Here is a 22,378-nt window from a genome sequence, read left to right as displayed (position 1 = left end):
TAATGCTAAAGAGATTATTAGGATATGCTTATTACCTTTTTCTTTCTGGAATGAATTTTTTGAAATAAATGCTAATTTTGAATATTTTGTTTGCAATTTATTATTAAAATAATTACATATTTATGCATACATAAATAAAACATGAAAAGATTGCAAAAAGACAGGCGTTTCATGTGTGAGACCTTATGTAGAATTAATAATAAAAACATTTCTTCAAAGAAAATTTGATTTTTTATATCTCTGGTAATATCTCAGAAATGATAAAAAATAATAAAAAAGAATTATTAAAGATAAAAGTTTAACGTATATAATAAATTAATAAAATAAGAGATATAAAACTTTTTTATTGTTTCCCTGATCATTTTATTAATCTAAAAAATTGTGTATACATTTTTTAGTGTCCGATAATAACTAAATGCAAAATGTGTTAAGCTCATTGTATAGTCCTTGTACGAATTAGAGATTATAATTTGTTTAAAACAGTATAGCAAACGACATTCGTTGTAAATAAAAAATCTTATATTATATATTTGATTTAATGCCATTATAGAATTTAAATAATGTAAAATAAAATAGAAGCTTGTGAGAATAGCATATAAGTTCATTTTCATAACACATAAATTATTTATCTTTTCGAGGGTATCTATTATGCAACTGTAATAAAATCGATTGAGAGGAAGCAGTGGGGAAACATAAAAAAAAATATTTATTTAAATATTTCCTCATACACCGTAGGCTTTAAAATGGTCCTTTAGACTAAAATACTCTTATACAGAAATATGAAAACTCATAGCAATTAGAGGGCTTCGACTGATATGGAAATTCAAACGTTCTTCGATCGGGTGCTTTCAGAACCGTTTGTCATCCAAAACGGAAAATTGTTATGTAATTAGGTTCATACGTATCTCTGCTAGTTTCATATTTGTAGGAATTTTCGGATTGTTTTCGCCGTGTTTTCATTGTCAGCGATACTTTTGAAGAAAACATTAAGTATGTGAAAGATATACGAACATTGATGTTCTTTCGGAAATTTTAGCATCTCTGTGGACCTAGTAGAAATGCCGAGGTCGATATAACTGCAACCATTTCGAAGTTGCAACTGCGCGGTCGCATCCGCCGACGTCGTTAATGCCGGATTATGTAGATCTGCGTTTAATTATATGCTCGCAAAATGATGGATTTTCCCAGTGAATGCTCATTACGCGTTTGCCATCATCATTGATCGATATTAATGGCGAGCCAATGATGTAATCTAATAATAACGTCGCGCGTGCTGGTACGAATTAATCAGGTCTCGAATTATTGCTGATCGTTATCAACATCTAATTTCCTTGTCTTCTCTTTTCGATGGCTCCCAATGACAACCTCACAACCGTGTCGTCCTATGTGAACGGGATTTAATTTAACTTCGTTCAATAAAAAAGTTTTTTCTAATTCCGTGCAATTGGCTCTCTATCGTATTGTGTTGCGTTCAGGAATGAACCTTGCGAGTATCAATAGAACCAGGTTTTTAAATTGTTAAAATTTGACGAATTGTAGGTATTCTTTTTTACGACGGACGAATGAAAAGCAACGTCGCCGTAACGTAAAATTAAGGCACTGTGCGTTGAATTTGTCCTCGTTCTTTAGCGAATTGCCAATATAAATATCTTATATTTTTATACGTTAAAGAATTTATATCACACACAAATTGAGATATTTAACATGGGCGGGGAACGCGAGCGTGAGATATGTGTTTTCTCTCGATAATGGTGGACTCGTTAAAGCGGAAAAATTCCAGAAGCGGGGCTGGGCTTCTGTGAAATCCGACGGAATTTAATTTCGTGCACGGCTTGCGGGAATTAACATTCGCCCTGTTTATTGCTTCGTATCGAGCCTTCCCGATCGGATTTTATACTGTCGCGGCACGGTTCTCGGTCGTTAATCGCCATCCTCGGCAATTCAAACATTTTGAATAATGTGCCAGGCTGTTTTGGAAAATTGAAGCCCTCGATCTTCTATTATCGTCTCGATACGCTCGATTAAAAAGAGATTTCCCTATAAAGAGATTCCGTAATTGTTTGAAACATTCCGTCACGTTACTTTGTTCTTTCAACGTTGTTAAATGTTCTCCAAGTTTTCATTTGTAGAAAATGATATACAATATTATTTATTTGTGGAATATTATATATATGGAGCAGCTCATTTTAATGGAAACAGTGGAACATCTTAAAAACGGAGCAATTGATAAAAAAAATTTTAAATAAGGATTATACGGTTTGAAGAAGGATAAATAATAGTAAAAATCAATTTTTGAAAATAGGATTTTTTTCAAGATTACGTGACAGTCGTCGCCATTTTTTTTATGTAATTTTATATTAAACTTTAATTCACTTGAACATTTTTAAGTTAAATATGTAAATACTTGAACTTTAGTTATCTATATTTAATTTAAATACATTAAATACTCATGTCAACTTAGGTTGGAGTATTTATATATTTAACTGAAGTAAATAAATATTTGAACTAAAGAAATTTATCCCTAGCTCTCCACACATATTTTACCTCAAAAAATGCCAAAAATAAGGTAACTTGTAAATTATTTATTTGTTGGTAACTGTATCTCTTACAGAATAATGAGATGAATAAAATAATATTAAAAAGTTATATAATTTCATAAAAATAAAATAGCGATGACGAATAAACCATTTTTCGGTGAAATTGCAAAGGGAGATTTTGGCTTTAAATTTTATAAAAGATTCTACACATTAACAAGATTTTATCGGTTTACTCTGTGGCACCGTATGTGCGCGTGGATTCGCTCGACAAAGACGTTGTTGTCTCGTCAGTCGGAAGACAGGACGGTCGAAGAAACAATATCGACGGAAGTTGCGAACTTAAACTGCCGTTTAATGCGGCCAGTTTTACGAAGTTTCGAAGGGATGGTCAGACGCAGGAGGCGGCTGCCGACTGGTTTGCACTTACTACTGGCTGTTAGCAGCCAGTAGTAGGTGCCGGCGAGTGGACGACTGGTCGGAAGGCGCCCGGCCGCCCGCGCCGCCGCGCGTGAGTGTGCTTTCGACAGCTCTGACAGTTTATTAGTGGTATCGGGACCGTAACTGGGATGTAGCACGCAGTTAGCGACTGCCACGAAACTTTGAACGTCGATTTCCAACGCTTTGCTTCTCTAAACGTTACCGTTAAGACAGCTCGCGTGTCTTCGTCCCTCCGTTAAATCTTTCAACCTTTCAAGAAATCGAACTTGTTAATTTTGAAATCGGAGTATTAGAGACTATTTTAATTCTTTAAGTTCGTTTGAAGACATCTGAGACCTGTCTTTAAATTGATTTTTATAATTTATTCATATGCTAAAAAAATTAAGTTGTTGATTTGATTTAATTTTTCAAATTGATTAAATTACCTCAGTGTGTTTAAGTATTTATATTATATTTACATATTTTCAAGTTAAATACTTGAGCTGACATTTAATCAAGTTGAAAACTTTAGTTCAGTTAAATATTTTCAAGTTAAATTTGTAAATATTCTTGAACTTTGTATTTAATTTAAATACTTAAAACACTCATGTTAACACCCTTTCGAGACTCCAGGTACATATGTGTACCATCTATTTAATATAACCGTCTTGAAAGAGTCAACTTAAGTTAGAGTATTTATATCTTTAACTAAAGAAATTTAACTCTAGATCTCCACACATATTTTTGGTTACCTTTCTCCCTATCTATTATAGGACTCTGTAACTTTGACATGCTATACATCTCTGAATAGAAATTAGCATATTTTTTAGCTCATAATATATGAAATCGATATCTGAGAATTTGATAAAGACGATAAACAAAGCCCAAAAATATTTTATTTTCAAGTAATTACAATTAAAAGAAAAACACACAAAATCGCAAAAATGAGCACTCGCATAGGGTCCGTCAGACCCATGTGTGGGTAGATAGGGTTATTCAAATTCAAAAAATTCAGTCAACATCAAGTTAAAATCAAGAAATATTCCAAATTGGGGAAATTTTGTAGTACAAAACCAATCATCATGAAAAACATAGTATGAGAACTAGGTGCAATATGAAGAAACCTAACCAAAATTGAATAGCTAAATGAGTGGAAAAAAATGTATTTTTCCTCTACGTACTCTACCTGCGTAAATATAATCGATGACCTAGGCACACTCTCTATTCATGTAGCCGGCAAAGCTGCAGTGTTTGTGAGGGAAATCCATTTGCGAACAGTGTTATTCTATGACTAAAGTGAAATTGTATGCGTGGCAAATAGGCACTGTTGCCACACGTCCCATTTTCGGATTTTTGACTCATTTAGCCGTTCGCTTTTGATTAGATTTCTTCTAATTTTAACGTATGTTTGTGTCAAGTTTCACAACAATTGATTTTGAACAAAACTTTCTCAATTTGGAGTACTCCTTCAGGCAGGTTAACATTATTTTTTTTTTACTGTAGGAACTTTATGTTTAGAAACTGTTTAGTCTCTATTTGTAAGAAATTTTTCCGCAGTCATTCCATCAGCATTATAAACGAAAGTGTAAGAAAAAAATTAATAATTTTGACGAAAGTATTTGGGCAATTGTCAACAGTACAAATATTGCGGCCTTATTTAATCGGAGCACGTGTATTTCCAGTCGTTGACAAGGCAGCGTCCTCGCGAACGCGGACAATCACGTCCGGAGTCGCGGAGCTTCCCGCCAAGCACGATCGCGTATCTATCGAGGACAGTGACCTCGGATCCTGACAGCGGCCAGGACGAGGACGAAACCTTTTTCGAGAGGCCTCCACCGCCACCGCCGCCGCTTCCGCCGCCGCCGTCGTCTCAACAGTCGCAGACGCAAATCGATCAGACCTCCAGTGGATTAGTGAAGGACGAAGAGGTCGGCGCTAAGATAGCAGATATTCTCGACACTACGCAAGATCGCGAAGGGATTAGCACCGAGGAGTTAGTTGGGTAGGTCTTATGGGATTACGAAATTCTGGGGTGCGTGAGATAATTAAAACGCCGTGATTTTAAAAGTTCTGCTACTTTTTTCACGTTTTTTTGGGGAAACCAAGCAGACAACAGGTCACGATGACATCAAAACAATGTTAAAATAACTTCGAAAAGTAACCTTTTAACAATTGTGGATACTATTTTGATATCATAATGACTTGTTGTTTCGCTTGGGAAATTAGAATTATTAGATGTACACATCTCGTTTTTGTTTTAACTACTAGGGGACCGAAAGACCCCAGGCTAACTTTAAGGCTACACGGACCATTCAAAATCGAACAACCTTCTACGAAACTAAATTTTATTTGAAAGTATACTATCTTGAGAATACACCCCTAAATTTTTGTTGGATTATTTCAAAAATTAAAACTTTTATGAATATTTTTGTAAAAGAGAAATTTTGCAGTTTTTTATTTGATTTTTTTTTATTATGTTAAATTTATCTGAAAGTATACTCTTTTAAGAATACTCTCCTAAATTTTGTTGAATTACCTCAAAAATTAAAAATTTTATGAATATTTTTGAAAAAAACGTCAAATGCAATTTCTTTTTATTTGAATTTTTTTCATTATGTTAAATTCTAATTAAAAAAAATTATTGGATGTTAAAAAACAGACCTCAAGGGATGTTCAGTAAAATATCAAAAAGCTGGAAAATGGCGATTGATTTTGTGCAGATGGGTCCAATGGACCCCATGTGACCGATAGGTTATTATTTGGAAGTGTAACCTCAACGGGTTAACAATTATTGTAAATACTATTTTGATATCCTAACGACTTGTTGTTTCGCTTGGAAAATTAGAATTGTTAGTTGTACAAATCTCTTTTTGTTTTAATTTTCGGACGGCGGGACATCAGATGTTTTTTTCTGCAGGTTCGCACAGCAAAAAGACGATAGGACGACGGTCGACGGACAAGTCAGACGACCCCGTTCGATCACGAGGGACCACTATATTTCCAGGTGAGAGTTCTTATTTTGTACTTTTTAATTAGGCTTTTTGATAAAAATTTAAATCACTGTCCTTAAAGTATCGCGCCACTCAAGCTACATTAAATTTTAATTATTAACATTAAGTAACTACAGCTTCAGAGGCTAATAAATATTTTATGTTAACGATTCCAAGGTAACTCGAGTATCTTCTAATAAATCAGAAATAATGATTTCTCATGAATGTCGCGGAAATAAGAAGATTAATTACGTGAAAAGCTAGATCCTATTGTAAATTAAATGAAAAGAAAGATCCTATTTTCAAGCTTCGAATTTAATTTATAAAAGCTCCTTCGCTTTTGAATTCTCACAAAATCGGAGAGAGCTATTGGCATTTGGACATTGTAAGGGCGGCACGTTGCGATTTGAATGATCGCAAAACCTGTTTCGCATTTGAACAAAAGCAATTCGCAAAGTAGATCTGTCGTTGACCGACAAACGCGCAAACATGTACAACGAGAAAGAGATTACAGAAAAACAAGTTGGAGCAGGTCGAAGTACGACGCGCCTCCGGCGGAGAGTACGAGAGCGCCGCAGGAGGAGGGGGTGACTCTTCGCAGCCGGGAGGTAGCCGGGGCCACGAGGATCTCTCGTAGCACGATCGATCGTGTCTTCGACAACAGCAATCGGCGGCGATATGGCATGGGCATTGTCGGTCGCTTCTTCGGGTACACTCATATTTCATTCCTTATTGCGACGTCTGAAATCAATTAAATTCCCGCGGGAGAGCTAGATTGTCTTAATTGGAAACCAATTAACTGGCTGTGTAAGATGTGAAGCGTTCTGAGAAAGAGTAAATTTCATTTGGACATTTTAGCCAGAATATTTAAAATGAACTTTACTAATTAATCCGCCGTACATCCTTTCCTCTAAATTATGCTAGAACCTTTGCATAAATTATGTATGTAATTAGTATATTTTTACATATAAGGGAATAATTTTCTGAAAATAAGACTGTCAAAATTTACGAGCAAAATAGAAAGGATTTAATTTAAATAATTGCCATTATTTTAATACAAAGACAACTTTTAATTTTAATAAAGAGATACGTTTTGACTCTATTTAGCCTTCTTCAAATCGAACCTTATAACGCGTGTTACAATAATTTAGTCGCATACCATTATAAATATTTTTTCGATGGCGAAGAACCAATCCTGACCATGAATTTAAAACGTTGAATCAAAAATGTTTTTTAAGTGTGTCGGAAAAAAATCATATCGTTTTCATGCTTTGAGAAATTAAACCTGAGAAGTACCTTGATTAATTTATAATTGCAATCAATCTAATGTTTAAGAGTATTATAAATATTTTCTCCAAATGTGTGATGAATAAAAGAAAAATTAAATTTGTGAAACTTAAACGGTAAATTATTATACGCGAACGCATTGTGAGACCAGCGTAATAATACATAAACATAAATATGAACGCTCGTATCCTTGTTAAATATGAAAGTAAATAAGACGGTCAAAATTAATGAGCAAAACAGAAAGGATGTAATTGAAATAATTGCCATTATTTTAATAAAAAATAATTTTCTCTTAAAATCTACGCTCAAAATCGCGAGACAACATGGTAATAATGAATTTTGAAGAATTTTATTACATGTATTTGCGGTAAAATTTGATATTGGATTGTATATCGCGTATTGCGGATGCCGTTATCGTAGAGAAAACATTTTTATCTATTGGCAAACTCGAATTCATAGGAATCGAAACGTACTAAAAGGAATAAGAGCTCGGTGAATTATTAAAGTTTTTTTTATCTTCTTCGTTATTTCAGGCGATCATTTCGGAAAAGCGTCGCGCACAAGCCGGACATAAAGAAGCAATTGGACAATTTCGAGGATCACCGACCGTACTTCACATACTGGATCACTACTGTGCAAGTATTGATTCTGATAATATCGCTGGCGTGTTATGGATTCGGTCCTGTGGGGATGGATCTCAACCATCGATCGGGATTGGTGAGCAGAGATCACTGTTTATCGCCTATTCACGATTGTGTTATTCGCCTCTTAAGAACTTTGAAATTTCGTCAGGCTTATTGGAAAACTAATTTTGCTGAGAAATAAATTCAAACGTTTTACGCTTACAGCACAGAAAAGATAAAACTTTCTCTTTATCTACCTTGGATCAAAGCAAATTACGCTAAACCTACTCAATCCTTGTTTGAAGTAACAAGAAGCGAATGACCATTTTAAACTACAACTACAAGTACAGTGCCTTCAATCTTTGTTTACCACAAAATTTTGTTTTCTTTTAAATTTATATTGCAATTTGTGCTTGTTTAAAATATTTGAAGCTACATTTATAAAAATATTTTAGTCTAAAGCGCAAAAAAATAATCTATTTTTTAGGATTTTTGTAAAGAAAATTGCTACACATATTTTTCTATGTTTTTATAATACATATCTTGCATATAGTAAATATTTATAAATTTTGGTATGGCTAATTGTTTATTACTTGTTATGTTACGTAAATTTAAAAATAAAATGTGTCAGTGGTGGACATGATTGCAGCCTTTCAACTTAATTAACTAAAATAAATAATTTTTAGAATATTTTTAATTATTATGATAGTTTGAACTAGTATAATTAAAAAATATTGTAAAAAATGGTTTAAAAAACAAATATATTGATTTTTTAATAAAATTTTTTAATTTAATTTCGAGAAAAAAATATTATATTTACAAATATCACAATAATTGTAGTTTATGCGATAAAGAGACCTTTATTTTACATGTAAATATAAAAAAATTAAAGTAAATGCAATATTTTTTGAGAAACCGTGTCAACGAACTTCAAAAATGTATTTTAAATTTACGTAAAAGTTAACAACATTTAGCTGTATAAAAATTTTTAGACATTTAGTTTTCTTTGAAAAAATTCTCAAAGATAGACTCTTTTTTCGCACTCTAGACTAAAATATTCTCGTAAATGCTTGATTATCGTTTTGGTTTGTTTGATCAAAAGTGAAAGGACGATTGGGAATTCTTCATTTCTCAGTAAGAGTTGATCATGATTAAGGTAATATGAATTGAATTGTATCCAGGTTCTCGTAACGAGTCTGTCATTACAACAAGTCGACTATCAGGAACCCGCGAACTTCTGGTTGGGCCCGAGAGCCGCGGATTTAATTCACCTTGGCGCTAAGTTTGCACCATGTATGCGCCGGGATATCAAGATACTGAAGGAGATCGATGTGTGGCGAGAAAGAGAACGGGATACCGCTTGCTGCATCAGGAACGACGACTCTGGCTGCGTTCAGTCCAGCAAAGCAGACTGTTCTGTGAGTTTTTCAGATTATTTCGAAATAACACTTTTAACATCCCATTGTCTCTTCACGGCCATGTATGTTTATGACAATAAAATTTTTTTCCATGCGCGCCCAACAGGTCCGAGGATTGAGATCCACTGCTATGGTAAATTACGTAATTTTTTCTACGACTTTTTAGCTCCCCAGAAAATGGCACTTTTGAGTGAAAAAAGAAACAAGAAAGAATATTTTCCATTTATCGCTTTTTATATGCATCACAATTTTTCATTACTTTAATTGAAATGTAGAAAAATTGTGATGTAAGAAGAAACACTTCCTGCTTTATTTATTAATTTTCCAATTTATTAAAGTCTTAATCTAATATAAGAGAAAAGTCCTAAAGTGTTAACTTTTGTTGTATAATTTCTTTTGCTATCACAAATTGCGTACTACGAATTCTGTTGTTATTAATTTATGCATGTTTCAATCTAGGAGTTTGGTATATATTTTAAAGCTTCGAAAATTATCTTGACAATGAAATCAATTGTGATTACGTTGAAACTTTATAGAATACAATATCGACTTGGAAGAAGTGGGGACCCGGGGACAGCGGGCCCGGTGGCCGTATCAGTGGATCAGTTTGCGGACTGGACCCAAAGTTCTGCGACGCTCCGGCAAGCATTGCACCTTACGAGTGGCCAGATGATATCACCAAGTGGCCAATCTGCCGGAAAACCAATCCTTTTAGCCAACGCTTCAGGTGAGAGTTTTACCAATCAAGTGTATTTATCCGATTTCTCTGCAAATGACGGAATACTTTTACATGAAATTTAGCTATTCTTTTGCGGAAATAAGTTTATGAAGAGAATTTATTTAACTTTAGCTTTTTTACGGAAAGAGGAGTTTACAATATCTAACCATACCTTAAACTTAATGACTAGTTAACATCTGTTACCTATCATGACTCTTTCTCCGTCCGTTGCAATCTTTTTTTATTTTATCAGCTTACCTTGTATAGTAGAAACACTGTAGAAATATTGTAGGAATATTTCATTGCGAGATTGCAACAATTCAAAAACATTGCTGCAAAATTACTAATACAATGGTAAAACATCTACCTTCAGAAATACAGTGCGATTTCGAAGGGTTCAAATTTCTTTTATCCTATTCCAGATGAATGTCCCCCATTGCGTATCTCATTAATCCACGCTAAGACCGTCGTCAAATCTGTCCAAAACGTAATCTTTAAAATTTTTCGTGTTAAAAATTTGGATACCGATATCGTTAGCCGGACTGCAATGGTGGCCGCCATCAATTCTAAACGCAAAATAGTAGTGTTTTGCGGAGCTATACGAGATTTAGCATTTAGAAGTCTAACGTCTATGTTATTCCCGTTCTTAACTCTAGCAAATACCGCCGCCGCGTATGTTAGTCCACTTGCGCCACAAAATGTGTGTAACGTTAAATTTCTCTTACACAGTTTTCGCGAAATTTTAATCTGGTTTAACTTAATTAAATCATTCAATCAGTTTCTGAATCGATTGATTGCCAATTGTCTTTGATTTCGGTATCCCAGTCCATTTTTTCTGTTCAAAATTCTTTAAATAACTTGCTTGGGTAGTAAAGACACAGGGCATGTAAAACCTATGGGATCAAAAACTTTATGTGTTGCAGAATTGTTCTTTTTGTCATGACATCAGGTAAATTCTCGTTTAGTAGTGCTGGATTGATTGATATCGTATTTTCCTTTTTATTCCATAAAATGCCTAAAACGAGACTCGATTCATTTTCTATTGTTTCACCTGAGTTTTCCCATTCGCGTAATTCAAATACGCCTGCCGCTAAAATTGACGTAGCTTCTTGTACACAAAGTTTTCTAACTCTTCTTCTGAATTTACGCTTGTTACACAGATGTCTACATAAAACACGTTTTTTAATTTTTCAATTATCGTTTCGGTTTCCATAGCCTTCATGTAGGTCGATGAATGAAATTCTATAATGGCTGCTAATAAAAAGAGGCTACACGTTAATCAAAAATTACACGACAATGACGGAAAATTACTATTTCGTTATTTACAATCCAGAAGAACGTAATTAACGTATAATCATTATCCTCTTTGTGTACGGAAATTTGCAAGAATGTCTTTTTAATATCCGACACCACTCCAATTTCCCCCTTTTGAAATTTATTTAGAGTTGATGGCACAAATTCAATCAAATTGGGTTCCGTTTCAAGGCATTGATTTAATGACGGATAAGTCCCGGTCTACAGGTGTAGTAAGCCTTAAGCCGTAAGAAATTGGCCAACCATGGTCGATTATTCTCCTCATATTTAACTATAATTGGCTAAATACGTGTTTTCTGCAGAAATTCTTGAGTTCGTTCCTCTTGTTCCAATTTATCTGTTTTTTCAATCCCAATCCGGGATACCAATGACATCTAAACGCTACAGATCAGACTAGTCTTTTGCACTAACAGCGTCGTAAGCATTACCGTGGTATCAATCTCTGAAACATCATCGGCAATTTTTCCATTACTATCCAACCTAAGAGAGTTTCAAAAGCTATTAGTCCATTTTTCAAATTATATTTTTGACTAGTCATTTATTTGTCTGCCACGTCCGCACCGATAAAAATGCCTATAGAGCTAGTTTCTTCTCTGATATCGATCATGTTATTATTGCGTAACTTGTTAACCCAAGTGTCTTTTTTAATGCTCAAAATAATGCTGCAAATAACGTTTTGATTCATAGCAGAAAAATTGCATGCGTATGAATCATTCAGACTTTTCAAGTGTCTTTGGAATATCTCATGTTTTTCGACCCCGGATTTAATTCCACCAAACCACGCATGTGTAACTATAAATTTTCCAAGTAAATTATAACTTAAATCTTTCGTGATATCGGTGAGGATATATGAACGTTGCGAGGCTGTATCAATAAGCACTCTTATAATTTTCTCCCGTGAGGTCGAATATATTTTCACGGGAAGAGTTGCATGTACACATCATGCCTTTCGCAAAACGTAGCTAAATTAGAATTCTCGACCGTTTTCTTATTGCCATCCGAGACCGCTTTCTTGTTATCGTCCGATTTGATCGCTCTTTTTACAAAATATACCCGAACACATCAATAGAACATGACGTCTCGTACACCAATCGCATTTTAACCTGCTTCTATATTTTTGTGTCGCGTGTTCTCGTACCAAACAACTGAAATAACAATTCTCTCTCTTGACAATTGCTCTACGTTCATCTAACGTTAACTTACGTGCGTTTTCACAATGTTGGGTTTCGTGATTCGATTTACAAAAAATACAGACCAATTTTTTCTTCTCTTTCGCGACAAGAAGAACGCTAGCGCTGGCCGTTTTCTTTCACGATTCTGGTTTATTTCTTAACTTTTTTGTCTTATTCTGTTTCGTCGATAACCCGAATCCTGTTAGCGCCATGTTGATACGTTCCTCGTTTTTCTAATTGTAGGAATTTCAACAATTGTGTCAGTTAATCGGTAGTCACACGTTGCCTGGTGTCCTCTGCCATTCCTCGTTGACAGCTGCGTTGCCATGCTCATAGAACTTTTGGAAGAAACGACTCGACCAATGGGTAGAGCATGGCCGCACACTTGTCCATCGTTACTCCGAGCGTTTCCAGCGCTCATATATAGCATTCGATTTTGTCGTATAAGCTCGTCAGCAACAGCTTTTTGTTTCCCTTCACGGCGTTTTGCAGCACGAAAGCCAGAAGTTCCCAAACGTAAAATTCCACCACAATGTCGTCTCTTCCAAAACGATTTCTCAAGCTCGCGATTGCCTTTGCGTAATTCTCGCCTGTGGGGAAACTTTTCACGATCTCATTCGCCCGAGAATTCGGACCGGTGGCTTGTAGTAGATACTGGAACTTGTTTTTACTGCTTATTGACATATCGTCATTTATCTTTTTGAATTAAAGCTTTTGAAAGCTCCAGAACGGCAGCCATTCCTTGATATTGTTAAATTTCGGCTGGAATTACAGAAAACTTTGGAAACTTCGAGGTCTTAGCAGTATTGGTCATCCTCGTGCTTAATTCGTTTTCTGGTATCGCGGGCATCCTTACCATTACCCTCATTTTTGCGGTATTGTGTTTTATATGCGTCGTCCGATTTCAGTTCCTTGGAAATAACCTCTTTGTCCAAGTCTGATTGGAAGAGTGCCTGATTATATGTCGAATACACAGCATCTAATTCCGTCATCTTTGTCTTGAGAAATTGGAAAGCCATCATCTTGTCTTCATTTGAACAATCACATTTTTGCCGTAAAAATCGTGAGTGCCTTTGTGGCTATTTTCTGGATCTTTCTTTGTTTCTTGATAGCATCCATCGCGTTCTACCGATTGCGCCAGTTGTTAAATGTTCGACGGGATTGAAAGAAAGACCCAGAAGGCAGAAGCTGATTCTGTTGAAAATACTTTATTACGCTCGAGAACTACAACAAGCAATGCCTTTCGCTCGTCCTTCGTGAGTCTTTAAGGGCCTCTTTCACCAATCTCGGTTAAAGCTAATTAAGAGGTTAGTCTATTGGAATTGACCAATTGCATTTGTTATTTCACACAACAGGCAATGCGATTGGTCAATTCCAATGGAATAACCGATTGGTTAGATTGGTGAAAGAGGCCCTAACAACTATATGCGCGCTTCCATTACGCCGGAGCCTGTGCGTAATCAGCGCCACGAACGGCGGGCGCCATAGTGGTCCCATCTAACTATACCCGGTCGGTATCAATCGACCGGAACAGTTATTGCAAGCTTTTTGTGCTATATATATGAATAACACAGCCTTCCCTATCTGTACTATGCCAAAGGTTTTTTGTCCTATGCTTTTGATCTTAATCCATAATCTTTTCTTTTTTTCTTCTTGAACTCTTTATCCTCTCATTTTTCATACTTTTCTCGGTATTTTCCTCTTTACTATGTTTAAAACCTCATTCTATAGTCTATCCAGTGAGAAATGGTACGTCGAATCGACATTGATTTTGTAATCATTTCTCACTAGAGACTGTACGTCGGAAATAAATTTATGAAAGCAAAATCATAATTTGTAAAAATTAAAAAAATTTTGTAAGAAAAAAAAACATCGAAAAATTTTTGACAGTAAAAACGGGGGTCAACGGGGCAACACCAACTTTCCCATCGGCCGTTACAAGGATAAGATGGCGGAGCATATGGTGTGCGAAGTGATCGGCCACCCGTGTTGTATCGGGATTCATGGAATGTGTCGAATCACCACGAAGGAGTACTGTGATTTTGTCCATGGTTACTTTCACGAAGAGGCATCTCTATGCTCCCAGGTGGAGTGTCTGCACGACGTCTGCGGAATGATACCATTTCTGCATCCGGAATGGCCGGACCAGTTCTACAGACTTTTTACCACCATTTTTCTTCATGCCGGGTAATAAAACATTAAATCTTTATTTTATTAAATATATCTCGAACAAGTAAAATACGTTTAATCAAGTAGATGAATGATGATCACGAATTTATTTAATTGCAAATTTTATATACAGTTTATCTCAACAAATTAAGCTAAAAAGGAAAAAAAAATTTTCATAATTTACTTATTCCAATAAATTCAGTTTAATAAATAAAATCAATTTTCTGTTAAATTAAATTAAAATAAAATTAAACAACAAAGTAATATTAATATTTTACTTTTATGCTATTAAAATCAAATAAAATAAAACTGCTTGATCAGTCGGAATAAATGAATTAAAAAAAAATTAATCCTCGATTTACATGTTAATTTTAATTGGTTTTTCAGAATCGTCCACTTGATAATTACGTTGCTGATCCAATACTTTCTGATGAGAGATTTGGAAAAACTAACAGGCTCGTTGCGCATTGCTTTGATCTACTTTATTGGTGCTCTTGCTGGGAATTTGGCCAGCGCAATCTTTGTCCCTTATAGGGCAGAAGTGAGTATTTAAACCTTGAACTCTCTTGTTAATAATAATTTAGTAATAAAGATTTAATTACTAATATTGACGAACGAAATTTTTTATAAAAATATTTTTGTGTTATCCCTTTAAGAAATATATAATTTTTAAAAGTTTTAAAAAATTGATATTTTAGGTTTATTAAGACACTTTGTAATAATGAACATCATCAAATAATGTAAATTTTATATTTTAAAAAGATAAACTCTTATTAGTATTTATTAATTTACTAACTAAATCCTATTTATGATCATTTTCTACATTCGACTCAATCCAGATTACATAATATTTATTTAAATTATTTTTAGACATTAATCTATTTATTATTGAGACATTACTACAAAAAATCTTTCACTTTTCTTGCTTCTTCTTTTTTCTTACTTTTTTTTTTATTTCTTTTTTGTTCCCGTCCCTCTCTCTCTCTTTTTCTTATTTTTTTATAATTGAAACACAAAAATTCTATTGATCTCTAAACATTGATGGAAACTTATTTATTCTTGGATATGTATAACATTGTTGCCAATATTGTCCATTTTATTTCTAGGTTGGTCCAGCCGGCGCACATTTCGCTCTGCTTGCCACGCTAGTGGTCGAAGTGCTGCATTGCTGGCCGATGCTGAAGCATCCGCGTCGTACGCTATCCAAGCTAATCTTGATTCTTCTGGGGCTGCTTGTATTGGGTATCCTACCATGGATAGACAACTACGCGCATCTGTTCGGCTTCATCTTCGGCTTCTTGGCGGCCTACGCACTGATGCCATTTATCTCGTTCGGCCATTACGATCGTAGACGAAAGATTTTGCTGATCTGGGTCTGTCTGATCCTGATCGTGGGTTTGTTCGCTCTACTTCTTGCCCTCTTTTACAACGTACCGGTGTACGAGTGCGAGGTGTGCAAACTATTCAACTGCGTACCGTTCACCCGCGACTTTTGCGCCTCTCAGAACATCAATTTCAAGCGGGAGGAGCCAGTATGACACACGGGGCCGCGGTTCACAGTCGAGCGCGGAATTGTTCCGCTCGGCCCCCGACTTCACGCTCCTCATTATCGCGCGCATCACCACAATACGCCATTACTGTTCGTCGCGCTCGCTCTGACGACGCTCCTCGTCGACTCCCAAACGCGTATCTGAAGAAGCCACAAGATCGGTTGGACTTTAATAAAAGAGATCTCTTCGCTTAAAGGATAACCACAGCTCAAAATCGTCAAAAGCCTTAACTGTACGAAGCCGAAGAAAACTTCTTTAAAATCAATCAGAAGAGAATTTCTTGGATTTTTAAAAAAAAGTTTAAAAAAGATTTCTTCATTTCTCGAGGAAGCTATATGTAACAAATTTTTTTAGATTTCTAAAGAAGTTGGAGAAAAATCAATAAATGTTTCCCTTCAATCTAGCTGGAAGAAATACCGGGAAAAGAAGTTGTGTATTTTAAATTTTTATGAAGGTTACGAAAGATCAATATTTTTTTTTCATTGTAGTTACCGAGAAAGAGGAAGAAAGTCTCTTTACAGGAAAGGAATTTTGAATTCCTGAAGAAACTAAAAAAACTTAGAGCGCTAATTTCCTGTCTTTTCGATAAAAACTGAGAGAAAGAATGAATGTACATTCATCTGGCCATCAATCGAGATATTTAACGATTTCATCGAGCTGCGAAGATCATCAGATTTACGTTATCCCGGCTGCAAGATTGCGGCGCGCAAACTTTGAAAATACTCTTACTACTTAACGACTGCGCTTCCACGATGACACTGTTCGAATCACCAAGCTTCTGAAATTTCGCGAGCCCAAAGTTCCATCGTTCCAGAGAGTTTTTCGAACTTTTACCATCCACGATCACATTTTTCAATCGTTCGCGTTATTCGTAAAAGTGATATCACGGTGCGTTCGGGGTATATGGGGGTTTGATAGTGCCTGGATCGAGCGGGTGAAGGTGATGGATCCCGACCGACATTTTCGCTACTGCCAACGAACGTTAGAGAGAAAGAGAGAGGGAGAGAAAGAGAGATAGAAGAACTCGTGTTCGTCGACGTACGACGATGCCTTAACATTATTAAGTCCCAGCGTAGTGAGTGGCTCCCGACGTGAGCTGGCCGGGGCCCAGCGGGGGGCCTTGAGGGAGCCCAAGGACTCTGAATCGCCGACGGAGTGTAAATAAATTCACCGCGGGTCATTGACGTTCCGCGATGACGATGACGGATGGATGCGCCACTGGATCGTCTCTGAGATCCCGCGGAGTTTGGCGCGCGGTTAGCATCCATCTTTTCCCGAGGTGTTAATAAGATAATGGAGGAGGAGAGCCAGATGTAAATAGAATCGAGTCTTGTTACCATTGTAAGAGCGACCTTAGTAAGCTAACTTTAGGGAGAACCTTGAAAGTGCGCACGTCTTTCGTCTCTGCACGATATAGTCCCCCGCACCTCCGACATCCGGAACTATTGTCTGTGATGGCTTGACCTTGGAGATATTTTTCGTAGCACCGCGACGGCCGTAATGACGATGGCCGCGAGCCTTCCTGCAGGGACGTTCGGTGGATGTCCATCATCTGGATACCAATCGATTGTTCGCTTATGCGAAACATTCGCGAATTTCGTGATACTTAGCACTTTTGTGGAAAAGATCAAATTAAGATATATACTTAAGATAGGTATATCTTCTTCTTCAAAATTACTTCAACGTACTCAAAAATTTTCTCATTTTATATTGTTTTTAATGTTACTGAAGATATAAAGACATTTTAGATAAATAACTTTATGATTATCAGCATAAAGTATTATGTAGTCTATATATCGATAAAATAAAATTTTAACTATTTAAAAGTTTGTTATGTTTCTACATATTATACCGGTATTTTAATAATATTTATAAGACGTTTTAGAAATTCGATAAATTTTTATCAAGCTTTTGAATCTGAACGGTATGCTGATTTTATATATTATAAAATATATAATTTATAAATTAATATTCAAATGTATAATTATTTAAAATCGAAGGGTATATATCGTGAAGAATTATAATAAATATAAAATCTAATATAAAATTTGCTAAATCTTTATTACTATGTTTTAATTTATTAATGAATTTGGTTTTATCTAATAATTATTTATTAATAGAATTAAATTTTGACACAAATATATTTGATTTGTTAATTTCCTCATTAAAAGATAATTTTATTAATTTACAATAATTTACAATAAGTACGTGTCATTAACACGTACATCAATATAATAATACAATTCATTAACATACAATTAGTATGTAATTAACTTGTATTTTATTTTCACAATTCCGGTTTTGTCAAAAACAAATACAAATTTTAATATTATGTAATACTGGTTATTTAGTCAGGATATTACAATCTTAATACACATATAATGATTCCAATTAATGCAATTTTGTGCAATGTTTTAGCGTCGATATTTATATGTTAAAATAATGTTTAAAAATGTTGCATTCTATTACGCGAGATTTGATATAATTCAAAATAAAACCATATTTTACATTTTGATTGTAGTGAATATCACGAGATTCTAATGTAAAACAAAACATGGGACGCGTGCAATATTACGAAAAGTAATCTAAAGATATCTAATTGGTATCCAAATGATTGACTCCTCATCGAGGATAGGAGGGAAGGGGAGGTCCGAGGCAGAGGAGGCGGAAGGAAAGTGTTAACGATTTAAGGCGAAACGAATCAATTTTTTATAACGGCGTGTGAGAGAGAGAGAGAAAAGAGAGAGAGAGAGGCAATGTGAGAAAGGAAGGCACGAATATCAGAATTCTTGATCAATTTTGAAGTCTGTAAATACATATTTGCGACAGCGTAAGGGAATATGAGGGAAATAGAAGAGGCGGTGTGTGGAAGAGACAGACACTCGCGCGGAATAATTTAATTTTTTTGTTCTGGAGATTGAAGTTACGAAATTTTGGTGAGAAAGGAGAAGGTTTAGACTTCAATATTATTAACATTTCATAACGATGAAAGCATCAGTTTTCCATATTCATCGCAACGGAAAATCATACAGATTTCAATCTCTATTTTATTCCGTTCGTTGTATATACACACGGAGAGAATATTCTCTTACTTATCCTTTAAATCATGATAATTGTGAGACAACATATATATCGAAGAAGTTTTCTATAATTTTAGTATAATTTAGTACTATAAATTTTGAATTAAAAAATACTATGAAAATATAATTTTAAATTTTAACAGAATTTGGTAAAAATTTAGTAACATTATAGTAAAATTATAATTCTTATAAAATTTTACTAAAATTATGGTGAACCTTTTAACAAATTTATTATAATTTTCGTATATAATTATAGTAAATTTTTTACTAAAATTATAATGTGTGAAATTCTTTAATACCCATATTATCACAATTCAAAAGTTTCTAAGAGAAAATTCTCTTTGTGTATACACATAGGCGTACACATTTCATTTTCTTATAGAAATTGTATTAAAATTAATTTCGCAAGATTTCTGTGAAATTATGCTTAGCTACGATCGCATCGATTCGAACAAAAGTATACACACGTATACTCGTTTCAATCAAGTATTGCTTTAAATGACAAAAGAACTTCTTGAAGGAATAATATATTGAAATATATAGTAAAGTGCTAAAATACAATAGATAAAGAGTAAAGAAGTTGGGGAAAAAGTTTTCTTTCACACGCGTTTTACCTTCTACGTAATATTTCTATACATATGTACTAGTTACTTTTAATTTCATTCTTTCAGTCTTTGTACTTTTTTCAAAGCAAGTTGAAGGGATCGTGCAACATCTGTGGCGACGCTTTGCCCCATTTGCATTTCGACGGACAATTATATTAGCATAACGCGTACTCGTGCGGGATTCAAGCGTGACTTTACAGGAATGTCATTTGCAAGCATCATCATACCGATTACTATGATTGCTATTGCTCGCATTTAATCCAAACTATGCATTTGGAAACTTTGTGATATATACGATTCGACGATCGCACGAAGAAATATGGGAGAACGAAATGAGAATTGTCTATGCTGTGAGTGTGTGTATGCGTGTCGTATGTATGTGTATGCGCGCGCGCGCGTCTGTATCGGGGCGACTCATCGCCCTATTAAACTTTTTTTCGGATTATATATATAAATATTATAAATATAAACGTATACATACGCGAGTTAAGATGGACCGTCGATGACGAGCAACGTATTGTTATTATTGTAAATGTGTTATATACAAATAATAGCATGCAACACATACACACATACACACACACACACACGGCATACACGCATACAACATACACAAAGTACACGGGACATATGAACAATCGTATATACACGTACACGTACACACACACACACACACGATGGAGATAAATAAATTGAGAACTTTCGATAATTCCATACCGATCACGGCGAGGTGGAATGTCTCGCCTTCCTTCGCGGAGGCGAGAGAGGAACAGAGGGAAAGAGAGAAGGTAGTTTCATCACGGTTATGGTGGTTGTAAGAGCTAAAAATCACGGGCGAATTGCGCGATCGAACAAATCTTTTATAGAATTGATTTCACGTATCTTACGGTCAGAGTTTCCGGAATCGGGTATTTTCCTTTAAACTTGGATTTTGTTATTGTCACGTAGGATTTTTTGGGACGAAAAAAATGTAGGGGAATTCTTTTAGGGGAGGAAAATATAAAGATTTATAGTATTTTTTAAGAAATTGTATTAATTTATAATATATTCATTTTTCATTATATTTATTATAGTTACTTTTTATTATTATATAAATTATAATAATAATTATTATATTGTAATTATTATTTTATTATTATATTTTTAACTTAACACTACAGTTATGGCTTTACTTACATGAAGATAGTTTTGAATTCAGTTACATGGGGTGTTCCAAGAGTTGTGTGATGTTTTTATCAATTGTAGAAATCAAATTGAGAAAAATAGTATTTTAAAGAAACTGTTTTTATAAGATTTCTAATGATTTATTAAATTTAATAATTTTTGAATTACAAACAAAATAGGAATGAATGTTAAATAATTTTTACTTTTCGAATAATAGAATTGGTGCTTTTAAACTATTTTTAATTGAATTTCTTCTAAGTTGCTGAAAGTAAAAAGATTTAAAAAGTAAAATGGTGATATCAATGAAAAATTAGAGTTTGTAAATAATAACAGAAATTTAATTTAAAGAGACCTCTTGTAAATGTATTAAAAAATTAAAGAGTTAGACAGTTCTTATAAAAATATCTGTTTTATACTTATATTTATTCTTTCTATTTACATTAAACTTTTCGTCTTAATTCGAAAAGTCTCATGCTCGTCTAAAGTTGATAACGGTTTACGATACTTTGAATAATTCTTAAGAATCAAATATTATTACTTTTTGTTATCAACCATTTTTTATTACAAAAGAAATATGTTTTGTTCTATGTTTGTATCTTCTATTTCATTTATAATTTATAGCTTCTTTTATCTTACAAAAGTGGAAAAATTATCTTGGTAAAGTTCAGATCTCACCGATCGCACGGTTGACTTGTAATTTTTGCGATGCGGCGAATCACCGCCCTTGTAAATAAACGTATGCGTCAAAAATGGACCAAGGATCTACATAGTGCAGCTCGTGCGTGTAAAATTGATCGGCAGATAGGATTGTAAGTAAAGCTACGACTAATCCTAATTAGTATGGAAGGAACCCCGCGAAAGGTAGACGAACTTGGGAAAGGACTCGCAAAGATTGTCTTTTGCGAAATTTGTGAGAATCTTAATTTTCGGAGTCAAGAACCAGTTGAACGCTTTCTAGTTAAAATTTTCACCGTTCTATTGAAGCTGACCAACGTTTTTTGGCAATAATCTTTCACCTCTTTGTATTTTGTTTTGGTTTACGAAACAATGGTCGAGCTGGTACTATCCGTTTAGACAATTGAGATTTTTTTTGTGGTCCCCCAGTACTTTTTCAAAGCACACACGCAACGTAGTTCCATTCAGTAAAATGCAGTCCGTTAAATGGCAGAGTGTTTTTGCACTTTCTTCCATTTCTGTGAATATTTCTGTGAATAGACGACGAAAGTAATTTATAAAAATTATATATTGGAGATACGATGCGAACCATACAATATTAGAACGGTTACAATATTTTGGAAGTTCGTAACTTTGAAAATCGACGATTCAATTTCGCA

The 22,378-nt window shown here is 34.5% G+C and overlaps 1 protein-coding gene across 5 annotated transcripts in view; it reads left to right on the top strand.

Moving 5' to 3' along the window:
- LOC105194126 (inactive rhomboid protein 1) overlaps positions 1-18,021 on the top strand; it is a 178,526-nt gene extending 160,505 nt beyond the window's left edge. For 2 of the 5 annotated variants that reach the window (XM_039456858.1, XM_026138132.2), the window contains exons 11-20: positions 4,637-4,956; positions 5,872-5,958; positions 6,459-6,653; positions 7,765-7,948; positions 9,036-9,272; positions 9,379-9,405; positions 9,809-9,999; positions 14,367-14,663; positions 15,033-15,186; positions 15,752-18,021. In XM_039456858.1, coding sequence (XP_039312792.1) covers positions 4,637-4,956; positions 5,872-5,958; positions 6,459-6,653; positions 7,765-7,948; positions 9,036-9,272; positions 9,379-9,405; positions 9,809-9,999; positions 14,367-14,663; positions 15,033-15,186; positions 15,752-16,183 — 2,124 coding nt within the window. In that variant the 3' untranslated portion in view covers positions 16,184-18,021. The remainder of the gene's footprint in view (positions 1-4,636; positions 4,957-5,871; positions 5,959-6,458; positions 6,654-7,764; positions 7,949-9,035; positions 9,273-9,378; positions 9,406-9,808; positions 10,000-14,366; positions 14,664-15,032; positions 15,187-15,751) is intronic. The other 3 variants (XM_026138136.2, XM_026138135.2, XM_039456859.1) reach the window with 3 other exon arrangements.
- The last annotated feature ends 4,357 nt before the right edge of the window (positions 18,022-22,378 follow it).

This window comes from Solenopsis invicta, chromosome 13 (assembly GCF_016802725.1).
Source record: "Solenopsis invicta isolate M01_SB chromosome 13, UNIL_Sinv_3.0, whole genome shotgun sequence".
In the NCBI taxonomy this organism is placed as follows: Eukaryota; Metazoa; Arthropoda; class Insecta; order Hymenoptera; family Formicidae; genus Solenopsis; species Solenopsis invicta.
The sequence above is the reverse complement of the archived record's forward strand: the minus strand, read 5'-3'. Positions and strand labels throughout refer to the sequence as shown.